At 56.6% G+C, this 12,779-nt stretch overlaps 1 protein-coding gene across 1 annotated transcript in view; it reads right to left on the bottom strand.

Annotated features, from left to right (window-relative positions):
• Positions 1 to 12,779, bottom strand: part of NSD2 (nuclear receptor binding SET domain protein 2) — a 51,425-nt gene that overhangs the window by 30,164 nt on the left and 8,482 nt on the right. Inside the window, exons 2-3 of the mRNA XM_090267168.1 lie at positions 4,623 to 5,250; positions 2,640 to 2,802 (exon numbers count right to left, since the gene is read on the bottom strand). Of these exons, the coding sequence (XP_090123294.1) occupies positions 2,640 to 2,802; positions 4,623 to 5,216 (757 nt within the window). The 5' untranslated portion in view covers positions 5,217 to 5,250. The remainder of the gene's footprint in view (positions 1 to 2,639; positions 2,803 to 4,622; positions 5,251 to 12,779) is intronic.

The raw sequence follows: 12,779 nt of genomic DNA on the forward strand, positions 1-12,779 counted from the left end.
ACAATGAGCACGTTGGCTCTACAGTCAGCTCTCTGTGCCAAAGGGGAAGAGGGGCCTCAGCGGGGACCTGCAGGCCCTTCCCTCACACAGAACACTGGCCACAAGGAATCAAGTGATGCTGGTGGAGATCGCCAGACCCTCTACATAAGCTAACGGCCTCCTGTCACCAACACACAGGTGCTGCGGGCCGCTCTGCCCTCTGTTCCCTCAAACCCACGCTCTGCAGAGCCAGACACAGCCAGGCAGAGCGCGCCCTCAACAGAAACTCTTTCGTTTGCTCTGAAAAAAGAACAAAGAGCGAGCTATTAAAAATGTCAAAGTGTGGCCCTGACTGCATGGCTCAGTGGCTGGGTGTCATCCTGCAAAGTGATTCCTGGTGAGGGCACAGGCCTAGGCTGCGGGCCGGGTCCCCTGTTGGGGGCGTGTAAGAAGCAGCCAATCGAAGCGTCTCACCCCTCTCTTTCTCCCCCCCTTCCCCTCTCTCTGAAAATAAATAAATAAAATCTTTTTAAAAAAATTTCAAAGTACAATCCTGAAAGTAAAATTCGGTAAGAAGGCTTAGAAGGGAAGTAAAGAACGCTCCCAGAAAGAAGAAAAAACAAAGATGAAGACACCTGCTCCCATAAGAAAACTGCTCAACTCAGGAGCAAATACCCAGGACCCAACGGCCCAGGGGAGGCGGGGAGAGAGACAGAGAAACAGGGAAACTCACCCAGCACCACAAGAACATGGCTCGGAACTAACACAGCAGGAACCTCCCCCAACCCCCACACCAGGGCGCACCTCTGTGCCGTCCAAGCTGTTGGGGGAGGGGCGGGCGGCTGCCACGTCAATGAAAGGTGAATATCACGGTGCTTCCACAGCAGCTCTGGATGCTGCCAGGAAATGCAGTGACACCTAAACACTTGGAGAAAAATGATTCTCCACATAAAATCCCATACCCTGCCAAACCCACCCCCGAGACGTGAGGACAGAGAAGTAGCATCTCCAGACCACAGGGACAGACTTGAGTTACCTGCTGCTCACACTTTCTTAGGACACAGGAGGAAGGCTGACGGGGAGCGAGCAGGGAGCAGAACCGCAGAAACAGCGCCTGAGGCTCAGGGAAGCACCTTGAGTCTAAGACGAGGACCCGCACAGCTCAGGAGCGCTGCTGCGGCACAGACGGTGCGGCCCCAGGACAGCCCCGCAGCGCGCACCGGCCGGGGCACAGAGGAGAGAGAAGAAGATGGGCCGCGCCGGAGGAGAGCCTGGTAGCCGGAGGGAGGGCTACGCAATGAGGCCCAGCAAGCAGGAAAGGACACCCGGGATCACACACAGGAGAAACTCACTACATAACAGGGTAGGTTTCCTTTAACGTTTATTTATTTTAGAGAGTGAGGAGGGGAGAGAGAGAGAGAGAAAAACATGCATTGGTTGCCTCCTGCACGTGCCCCAAGCAAGGATGGAGCCCACGTCCTGGCCTGCGCCCTGACCAGGAACTGAACCTGCACCCTTTTGGTGTGTGGGATGATGCTCCAACCAAGTAAGCCACACCAGCCAGGGCAACAAGATATGTTTTAAGGACAAAAAAATAAATACTTGAAAAAAATTCAAGCTGTATGGACAGCAAAATATATGATTTTAAAAGAAAAGCAATAGTTAACTTCAGGAAAAACAAAAGGTTGTTTAAGAAAGAAAATACAATTAGAGCACACAACGTGGTTTTTTTCTGAGTGATATTTACAGTCAAAATTATATAAACACTTATGTTTGATAAAAACAGTGAGTTGGCCCCGGCTGGTGTGGTCAGTGGGCTGAGCCCCGGCCTGCAAACCAAAGGGTCGCCGGTTCGATTCCCAGTCAGGGCACAGGCCTGGGCTGCACGTCAGGTCCCCAGTTGGGGGCGCGAGTGAGAGGCAACCGCACAGTGATGTTTCTCTCCCTCTCCTTCTCCCTCCTTTCCCCTCTCTCTGAAAATAAATTTTTAAAAAATCTTAAAAAAAAACCACAGAAAACCACCAGGGAGTTAATCGCAGGGAGGACGGGAGGGAAGAAAGAGGGAATGACTGGAGAGCAATATTCATTTTCCCGAACAGACACTGAAGAGAAAGTGTGCGAATAATAAACCCAAACACAGCAGCTAGAACTGTAAGAAAATGCTGAAAGAATTAAAAACAATTTCTTCTTGCGAGAGGAGGTGCTGGTTTTCCCTGCTGACCCCTTAGCGTGTTCACAAGCGTGAGCATCTCGTCTAGAACAGCAGGACTCGGAAACGTGTCGGGTGGCCTGCGGCCGCTTCTGCCCCCTTTAACCCTGGAGAGCATCTTCCCTGGCCATGAAAATGAGCCGGACACACGGCAGGGCAGGCACACAACGCAGGGACCCTGTGGCTATATGTGACGTGATTGACACGAAGCTGCGTCTGCTTTTCCAGCAGGCACTCGTGCGCGCCGCACGGGGACAGCGGCAGCCTCGGCCGCCCTGCAGGCGGAGGTGGGACGGCCCTCGCTTGTGCGCGCAGACGGTCAGGACGGCAAATGTGGCGTCACGTGCGTTTCAACACAGTAAGAAAACGGGAAGAGGAAGAACCGCAGTCAGGCCGCCGACAGAGTGAGGAAGGCTGAGAGCAGGCGGCGGGCAGGCCCCAAGCGCAGTACCTTTGAGTTTGGTGTAGCTGTGCAGCAGCGGGTCGGCTGACACCATGCACGGCCACCACGGGTACCCGGACACCTTGGACCACACCAGGTCGCCGACGCTGTACCGCAGCAGGGGCTCTCCGTCTCTGCCGGCGCTGGCACCAGGCTCCTTCTTAGCTGGGGCCTGAAAATGAACAAGACGTGTCCACAGTGGCCCCGCGTCCAGCCCTTGTCCGCAGGGGGCCGAGGATGGACTGGGCGGGAGCGCGTGCACGCACACACGTGCTCAGACCACAGCCCCGATACACAATCGAAACGGCACATCTTTGACCCTCAGCCAAGGGGCAGGCCCGGCCCCTGCACGGAGCACGTCCCAGGTCCCCACGATGGCTTCCTACGTCTATGCCCGGCCAGGCAGGTCGTCTCAACAGCATTTTGCTCAGCTGGTCAGAGAACTCTCCTGGAACCCCACCCAGCACACACCTCAGCCAGGGTGGCAGAGCCCAGGGTGGCGAGGACATCAGGAGGCCTGGTGGCAAGTCCCAGCCCCCAGTCGCGGCCAGAGTCCTGGGGCCCCAGACCTCAGTCACCCTGTCACGGAGCACAGGCAGTTCAGAGGCCAAAGGCCTGGCCTGGGCCACCTGCTGCCCACCACCTTGTCCTGCTCTCAGGGGCGAGGCCGACAGCATGGCCCCGGCCTCCCTGAGGCCGACAGACTGCGGACGCCGTGCACAGGGCTCTGTGAGCACAGCACAGGGGCGGGCACGGAGCTGCCACATGGCGCACGTTTGAGGAGGCAGACCCTCAGAGCCACAGCACCCGACCAGACACTGCTGGGCCACCTGGGCCACACAACAAGCCCAGGAGGACGGGCATCAGGGTCCCCGCTCTGAAGAAGGGAAGTCAGACGCAGGGCGTTTCCGTTTCAGCAAAGCAAGGGGCAGAGCCGGGGGCCGCCTGCACCTTCCGCCCCGGCGCCGCCCACGGCCACAGACCCTGCGGAGCCGCGCGCCAGCCCACGGCGGGGCAGAGATGTGCCACCGCCGGTACACTGGCCGGACAGAGCAGCCCCTGAGCACTCACAGGGGCGTTTTCAGACCCTCACAGTTCATCACTGTTTTAACAGCTCCAAGAAAATTTTGGCCATTTTCTGTCCAATCTGTGGAAATTGAAAATAAAATTCCTCGACGACAATTTTAAAATATTATGACCCTGGTAATGACACCAACCCAAACTGGTCTCGGCCTCCTTGTCCCCACCCCTGCAGGCGGCCACAGACCCTGTCACGAGACCACCACGCCTGGTGAGCGAGAGAGGCTGCTGCACCACCCTGGCTCCTCCAGCCACAGCAAAGGCCCTGGGCTGCCTCACACGGCTCCTACTCACTCACAGGGACCCGCCTGAGTCACTGTCAGACGCAAGGACAGAGAGCACTGTGCTCCTGCGTGGGGGGGCCACACCCCAGCCTCTGGGAGGGCGCTGGGCACCAGGCACCCGGCCACGAGACTCAGTCCAGCACACAAGAAGGGGGGGAATGCGCAGGTCCTGGCGGGGAAAGGCAAGGGACAGCGACCCGCTGCGGGTGGCAGGGGCACCCCTGTGCACATGCACTCCGTAGACGGGATGCAGCTGAGAAGCCCACCCGAGGTGCCCGTGTGCCTCCACGGACCACAGCCAGGCCCCACCTGCCTCTGCAGACGAGACCGAGAACAGGAGTGCCGGAAGGTCTGGAACTGGCCACACGTGGGCTCGGAAGCTGGTGTGACCTCTGCGCACCCCTTTGCCCTTGAACTCCTAGCTGACCTCTTCAGGCCTCCCCACGGGCACAGCAGTGCACTGGGTGGTCCGAAGGAGGCCACGCCGGGGAGTCCGGGAGCCAGGGCCCACACCAAGACCCAGGCTCCCTCGGTGGCCTGTCCCTGCGGCGCCCACCCCGGCGCATGGCGGCACCCCCACCCGATCCTGTTCACAGGCCCGGCCCCAGGCAGGGCTCCTCCTAAATACCTTTCTGTCGGAGGCGCTGCAGATGCCTGGCGCCTCCCGAGCCGCTTCAAGAAGGCCCTGCTCCAGGACGGGGTCAGACCTGGGGCCCCGCTTCCTGCTCCTCTTGTGCTCTGGCTTCGGTCCGTTCTCTTCTGATGGGGGCACGGCGGCACTGCCGCCCCCACAAATGGAAGACTCGAAGAGAGGCTTCCCATTCATGTACGTCTTGGTGATTTTCAGCTTGATTTCTGGGGAGCCATTTTTGACGGGGCTGGCGCTGGGGGGGGTCCCAAGACCCTTTCCCTCCGGGGACTCGAAGCGCAGCTTGTCGTCCCGAGCTCCGGGCTCCCCGCTGAACACGCGGGAGGTCAGGTCCTTCAGCCTGTCCGCCGGGAGGAAGGGCAGCGCGTCGTGGCCATTGAACTTCTGCATGACGCCGTCTGGCAGGGTAGTGGATAGCTGCGCTTTGCCGAGGAACACGGAGCACTCGCGGCTCACCTCGCAGCCCGCGGCCTTGCCGCTGCTGCTGCCGAGGATTTCCGGGGCCTGCTTCATCCTCACGCACCTGACGACTTTCCGAACGGAGAGGGGGCCTTTTCTGATGTTACATTCCATGCAGTCCAGGTGCCTCCGTTCCTAGAGCACTACACTGTCAGGCAAACGAAAAGAAAAAGAAACGTTACATTTAAAACCTAACACAGTGTGCCAACGTCTCTGCAACACGGCGGGTTTGTTCTGCTTTGCGGAGTCAGTTTATGATGCATTGTGTCATGATTTACATCACAGCAGGCAGTTCAAAAACCATGAAAATGACCCAAGGTCACGGAGCGATGATGCTGGAAGAAGGAACAGGAGCCACCTGCGAGGAGGACACAAGCCAGGCACGTGCACGCAGGCCGGGCCACCGCTCACCAGAGAGGGGGCTGGGCACACAGCGCCCATCTGTTTCATCACCCCCAAAAGGGACATTGGGAGGTTGACACAGAGCCAGGCCTGTCACAGCCACAGCAGCCTCCCAGGCAGAGGTTCAGTGACAGGCAGAGGTCACCTGGTAGCAAAATCTAAAGCCAGACGTCCCAGCGCCTGACACACCACCAGTGCCAGGCTGACGGGGGCCCAGAGTCCGAGTGAGACAGCACCTGCGTGTCGGCCCCCAGGCCCAGTGTGGCAAGGCCTGCATGCCACCCCCGCCCCCACCCAGGCCCAACTGACAGCCGCGACAGGAGCGGCAGAACCCTGACGGAGCGCTGTCTGAGGACAGGCTCACGACGGCAGTGCCATGGCCCCTGTGTAGGACCCTGTCTGTGGCTGCGCTGCCCCCACGGGGATCCTGCCCTGCATAGCGATCGTCCCCAGGGAAGGTGCCAAAGCCCCAAAGGGCAGCCCAACAAGGTAGTGGCAGACACCCACACCAGTAGGGCATCACCTACCGAGGGTACCCCGGACGGCCCCCCGGCGGCCCCTCCAAGGAGGGGCACCAAGATGCTGGTCAACACCCTGGCACGCACGGGCAGGTCTCCATCATCGCACATCTGTCAGGAAACGCCGCCGTGTGGCAGCGGAGACGCCTGACAGGCAGCAGTAAGGGCTGCGGTGCCTGCCGCCTGCAGAGGGACAGGAAGGGAGCTGCCCGAGCACCCTACCGACCACTCAGCCCTGGGCACCGGGGTCGGTCTGCTCACTTGCACACACTTCCTAAAGGTAGGTCAGAGTGGGCTCCCACCCCAGCTCAGGTCAGGCTAACCGCACAGAAGTACACCCCTCCCTACTGCACTGGAGAGGAGAAAACGAATGGGGCTCAGCTCTGGACAAAGGAGCAGCGCTGAGCAAACGGCCTGCTTTGCCCCTGAGGACATCTGAGGCAATTGCAACAGCTGTACAACAGAGAGAACCCCCGGAGGGAAAGGACAAGAAGGTGGTGGTGGAGGGGGGGGTGGAAGCCCCCAAAAGACAGAGAATAGGAGTAAAAAAATGGGCAGAGGACCTGAATAATGTTTCTCTGAAGAGGACAAATAGATTGTCAACAGACGTACAAAAAGGTGCTCAATGTCACTAATCTTCAGAGAAATCATCCCCGCACACCTGTCAGGACGGCCACCAATAGGTCAATACACAGCACGTCCTGGCGCGGGCCTGGATAAGCGGGACCTCGTGCACTGCCGTGGGAATGCAGACTGGCTCAGTCACTGAGGAAAGCCATGCGGAACTACCTCAAAAAATTAAAAACGGCCCTGGCTGGGGTGGCTCAGGGGATTGAGCACCGGCCTGCGAAACAAAGGGTCGCTGGTTCAATTCCCGGTCAGGGCACAGGCCTGGGTTGCGGGCCAGGTTCCCAGTTGGGGGCGTGCAAGAGGCAGCCACACATCGATGTTACTCTCCTCCTCTTTCTCCCTCCCCTCTCTAAAAATAAATAAAATATTTTTTAAAAATTACAAATAGAACTGCTTTATGACCCAGTAATTCCACTTTTGGGTATTTATCCAAAGAACCCGAAACACTGATTCTAAAGACCAGGCGCAGCCCAGGCTCACTGCGGCAGTCTTCACGGCGGCCGGGCACGGAAGCGGCCGGCACCCACGAGCAGACGAGAGGAGCGTGTGTGAGCCTGTGATCAAGGCAAGGCTACTCGGCTGTGAAAGGGACTGAACCCTCACCATCTGTGACAGCACGGGGACCTAGAGGGTTTTGTGCTCGGTAAAATAAGTCCCACACGTGACCACACTTCCATATGGAATCTGAAGAACAAAGCACACAAACAAGATAGAAATGAACTCATGGCGCAGACAAGGAACCTGTACGCGTGACCCACGGACATGAACAATGGTGGGGGGGCTGCCTGAGGGAGTGGGGGGCTGGGTGAAGGGGGCAAACCTGGGACAATGTAACAGCATAGAAACAAACCCACAGAGACAGAGAAGCCTGCGATCACTGCCACACGGGGGCTGGGGAAAGCGGAGAGGGCTGAGGTGTGCGGCTGCTGGTCACGGGGGCCTCGTGAGGGGCAAGGGCAGCCGCTCCCGGCCCTGTCGAGGTCCGCGTGAAGCAGTGGCTTGGCTCAGCAGGGCTGTCCTCACACGCTTTGTTAGGGACGATGCGCAGAGTGGGTAACGGGAGCTCAGTCAGTGAGCTTCTGGACAGGAAGCCAGCAGAGCAGTAAGATGTCACACTGAGAGTTTTTAAATAAAGGCTGGGTGGTTGTTTTTCTTTTTTTAAATCAATAGTTGAACATAGCAGGCTAAACACAGTAAAATACATAATTAATAGGTTAGGAGATAAATATGAACAAATATGGCTGATAAGAGATGAAAATACTTAAAAGGGATTAAGACATATAACATTCATGTTGCAGTCTTTCAAAAATGTCTAGCGCCTATGACGTGTCAGACACTGAATTTTAGGTGTTCCGTTTCACAGCACTGAACGAAACAGGATAAGAAAACGCAGCCATCCTAGCTAATGCAGTAAGACGAGAAAAGGAAATAAAAGGTATAGATACTGGGAAGGAAGACATAAACTGTCTTTGGTTCATAGATAACATGATCACTCATGTACACAGAAAACCTCCAATCAAAAAAATCCTGGAACTAGTGAGTAATTTTAGCAGTTACAGGATATAAGGCTAGCATACAAAAACTAGTCACTTCCCCATATACCAGCTGTGAACAAGTAGAATTTTAAATTAAAAACACAATTCACATTTGCTCCCCCAAAAGTGAAATGCTTAAGAATAAAACTAACTAGCCCTGGCTGGTGTGGTCAGTGGATTGAGTGCCAGTCTGCAAACCAAAGAGTTGCCAATTTGATTCCCACCCAGGGCAAAGGCCTGGGTTGCGGGCCAGGTCCCTGGTTTGGGGCATGAGAGAGGCAAGCGATTGCTCTTTCTCTCACACATCATGTTTCTCTCCCTCTCTTTCTCCCTCCTTCCCTCTCTCTCTCAAAATAAACCACCTCTTAAAAACAAAACAAAACAAAAAACAAGAATAAATCTAACTAAATTTGTGCAGGACCTGTAAGAGGAAAACTGCAAACTGTGATGGAGAGGATTAAAGAACTAAGTATCTGAAAAGACATTCCATTCTCATGGACAGGAAGACGCGGCACCGTCAGGACGTCAGTTCTCTTGGGCCTGACCTACAATCCCAGTTATTTTGTGGATGTCAACAAGCTGATTCTAAAATTTAGTTGGCGGCAGAAGACCTGGAACAGTCAGCACCATGTGAGGATAAGAACAAAGCCAGAGCACGGACTGGCACCGCCGGGCTCCAGACGCGCTAGGAAGGGCCCGTCAGCACAGCCGTGTTGTGCTGGGAAAAGAGCGAGCAGATCAGTGGGGCCCTGGCTGGGCAGCTCAGTTGTTTGGAGCATCGTCTCGCTACACCAAGGTTTGCAGGTTCAATTCCTGGTCAGGGCACATACCAGAACCCAGCAGTCCTTCACTGATCGCAGTTCACTTACCGCGGCCTCACTGTATTGCAGGATTTTTTTAAATTTTATATTCAATTTTTTATCGCAGATTTTTCGCTATATCGCAGGATTTTGCAGTACTGTACACGTATGTTGTTAAAGTTACGTAGGTTTAAGAGTGTAGAATAAATGTAAGGTTCCTACTTCGTGGGGGGTCTAGAACATAATACCCACGATAAGTGAAGGAATACTTGTAAAACAATAAATTCATAAATAAGTGGAGCAACAAATTGACATTTCTCGCCCTGGCTGGTGTGGTCAGTGGACTGAGCGCCGGCCTGTGAACCAAAGGGTCACCACTTTGGCTCCCAAGCAGGGCACAGGCTGGGGTTGCAGACCAGGTCCCCAGTTGGGAGTGCATGAGAAGCAGTCTATCAATGTTTCTCTCCCGCTTTCTCCCTCCCTTCCACTCTCTCTAAAAATAAATAAGACCTTTTTAAAAAAAATCAATGTTTCTCTCTCTCTCAAATCAATAAAATAAAAATATTTTTTAAAAGAAATGATGCTGCCCTGGCTGGTGTGACTCCATGGACTGAGCGCCGGCCTGTGAACCGAACGGTCCCCGGTTCGATTCCCAGTCAGGGCACAGGCCTGGGTTGCAGGCCAGGTCCCCAATTGGGGGTGTGTGAGAGGCAACCACACATCAATGTTTCTCTCCCTCTCTTTTTCCCTCCATTCCCCTCTCTCTAAAAAAACATAAATAAAATCCTTTTAAAAAAGATGCTCCACCTCCTATGTCATTGGGAAAATGCAAACTTAAACAACAGCGAGACAGCACCACATACCGGTCAGAGTGGCCGGAACCCGGGACGCGCCCCCAGCCAGCGCTGCCAGGACGTGGGGCAGCAGGAGCCTCACTCACGGATGGTGGGGGTGGGAAACAGTGCAGGGACTTGGTTTTTTTTTTGTTTTTTTTTTTAATTTAATTTAATTTTATTTGATTTTATTGATTTTAGGGGGGAGGGATAGAAAGGAGGAGGGGGAGAGGAAGGAAGGGGGATGGAGAGACAGACAGACAGGTGGACATCGGTTTGTTACTCCACTTATCTACGCATCACTGGGTGAGTCCTGTGAGTGTCCTGCCCGGGGAGTGAACCCACAACCTTGGAGTACCAAGGACGACGCTCTACCCACAGAGCCCCCCGGCCGGGGCAGTGCAGTCACTGTGGAAGGCGGTTTGGTTTCTTACAAAACTAAACATACACTTACCATACGATCCAGCAATTACATCCCCAGTAAATACCCAAGTGAGTTAAAAGCATGTCCACACACAGAAACCTGCGCGGGGAGGTCTGCAGCAGCTTTATTCGTAACTGCCAAACGCAGAGACGACCAACGTGCGGCCCCCCACACATGGAGCCGTGACTCGGTCCCCAGGAGGGAGGGGCCGGCACCTGCTACGACAGGGTGACGCTTGCAACATCACGCTCAGTGCGGAGGCAGCCACAGAGGAGAGACACCGGGGACCCCACCCGCATGACGCCCCCACGTGGTCACTCAGAGACAGAAGCAAATGGGGGCGGGGTGCGCAGCAAGAGGGGGCTCTGGGGACAGATGGAGACGGCCTGGGGGCACGGGGGCCGCTGCTCCACGGCGTGAGTGCGCTTGCTGCCGCTGAGCTGGCCACCTAACAACGGTCACGTGGAGCGCTCTGGGATCAACGTCCCAAGAACCCTCTGCCCTCAGCGGGCTTACGTTCCGATGCAGTTCCAGGAGGGACCACATGGGTGGAGCAGGGCCCCTTTCAAAGGGTAATAATGGACACTTCCAGGGCAAAAGGAAATCAGTGTTGGGATTAAAGGAGCAGGGAGAGGGGATGAGATAAATCAAAGAGCACCCAGGATTCTGAACGAAACAAAAACAAACGAACACTAGACACGTCATATGGAAACCACAGGCCAGGAGGGTACAAAGGGAACCTGAACGCCTGACCCAGCTGCGCGGCTCCAGCAGCAGACGCGGGAGCGCTGCCTCCCTCGCCCCAACAGACGGCAGGGGGGCCAGCCCTCCAAGGCGGGGGTCCCCGACCTCCCTCCTTCCGGTGCCTGGACACTGCTCACAGGACCGCCTGAGCTCCGCCTCCTGTCTCCCCACCCCCACTCCCACCCCACTCCATGGAAAAACTGTCCCCGGTGCCAAAAAGGGTGGGGAGTGCCGCTTTACAGGGCGAAGGGAGAATAATCCCCCTAAATCACTGCTCAAACGAAGGTGCAGGCTCGGGGCTTCCAGCGTCTCTCACAGAAGGCACTGGAAAAGGCTCTGCAGCAAGAATACAAGCCCAGAGGGCAGAGCAGGACGCGGAAGGGAGGGAACCGTGGTTGTGCTAAAAAGGTGAGGCTTCCATCTCACATTTATCAATGCTCCTCCCGGAAACCTCAGCTAAGATGGCAGGAAAGGCGTCTCCAGGAGCATCAGCCACCTGACCAAAGACACAAGCAGGGTGACGAGGCGGGATGCCGGCGTGGGGGAGCTGGCGAGGAGGAACCGAGTCCACCTCGAGACAGTAACGACGTCTCTGGTTCATAAATACTTTTCCTGTAAAGCAGCTAAGGTGACAAACGTACCACAGTCAGTGTAAAAAGGGGGACGCTGGTCGGGCGTCAGACAGAAGGGCATGGCTCAGAGGCCTCGGGCCTCCCCCGGGGGCGGGACACCACGGGCTGGTCACTCCTGTGGCTGGGAGGCTGGGCAGCCCACACAGGGCCACAGAAACCCAGGCGGGTCTCCCTGCATAGGGAGGGGCAGCGTCTCTCTCAGCAGAGGGGACAACTAGCAACGCACACTCGTCACTGGCACCAGGCCTGCTCCCGCATCTGGACACAGAACCGTCAACAAAGCACATTCCTCATTCCTGCAGAGCTGACGTTCTCGAGGGCAGAGAGCGAGATCTGAGGCAGGAGAAAGGTGCAGGGAAGGAGGGGGCAGGAGGAGCGACCGTCGTGGACGGGGCTCGGTGTCCGGCTGCAGCCACTCTGCTCACACTGGGATGCAGACAGAGCAGGCAGTGAGCCGGGAGGTCTCGGCAAGGGGCCGGCAGGAAGGCCTCCAGGACCTCCCCAGGGCCGGGTCAGGAGCGGGACAAGCCCCGAGCACTCCTTCAGGGACAGAGGACGGAAGCTACTGGGACACCCACGGACACCCCTCTAGTCCCACCTTCTGCCACCTCACACCGACCGCACCTCCACTGAATGCGGATGACAGAGATCTGCACTGTGCCAGCAAAGAAGCCCACGGAGGACGACGGAGCCGCCACGTGTGTCTGGAACAGGCCCGGCACGGACCACGGTGCGGCTCTAGGAGGAGAGTCTCTGAAAGGCCTGACTTCAGCGGTTAGAACTTCCTCACATTAACACGTGGCTTCTCCTACAGGAACGTGCCTGCGGCAGGAAGGCCTGTAGGACTGGCCCGCTTCGCGTTCTGCTTTGTGTGAGCTTTAAAGCCGCTCAGAGCCACAGGCCAGAGTCACCCTCAGCCTCTGGCCAACCGCCTGCACGGCCCCTCGCAGCTCCAGCCCACCGCCCGGTGACACGCACGCTGACATCGCCCTCGTCCCATTACTGGCTTCCTCTCCACAGTCTCAGTGTGACATGTCCGATCTCTGGATCCCTCATGCACCGCTGGGGGACGTAGGCAGGCACGGCCACTGTGGAAAAGTGTGCCGGCTCCTCAGAGAGCTCAACAGAGCCCTGACTGGAGTGGCTCAGTGGGTTGGGC

The sequence above is a fragment of the Furipterus horrens genome, unplaced genomic scaffold (genome assembly GCF_987537825.1).
Source record: "Furipterus horrens unplaced genomic scaffold, mFurHor1.1.pri manual_scaffold_2, whole genome shotgun sequence".
Taxonomy (NCBI): Eukaryota; Metazoa; Chordata; class Mammalia; order Chiroptera; family Furipteridae; genus Furipterus; species Furipterus horrens.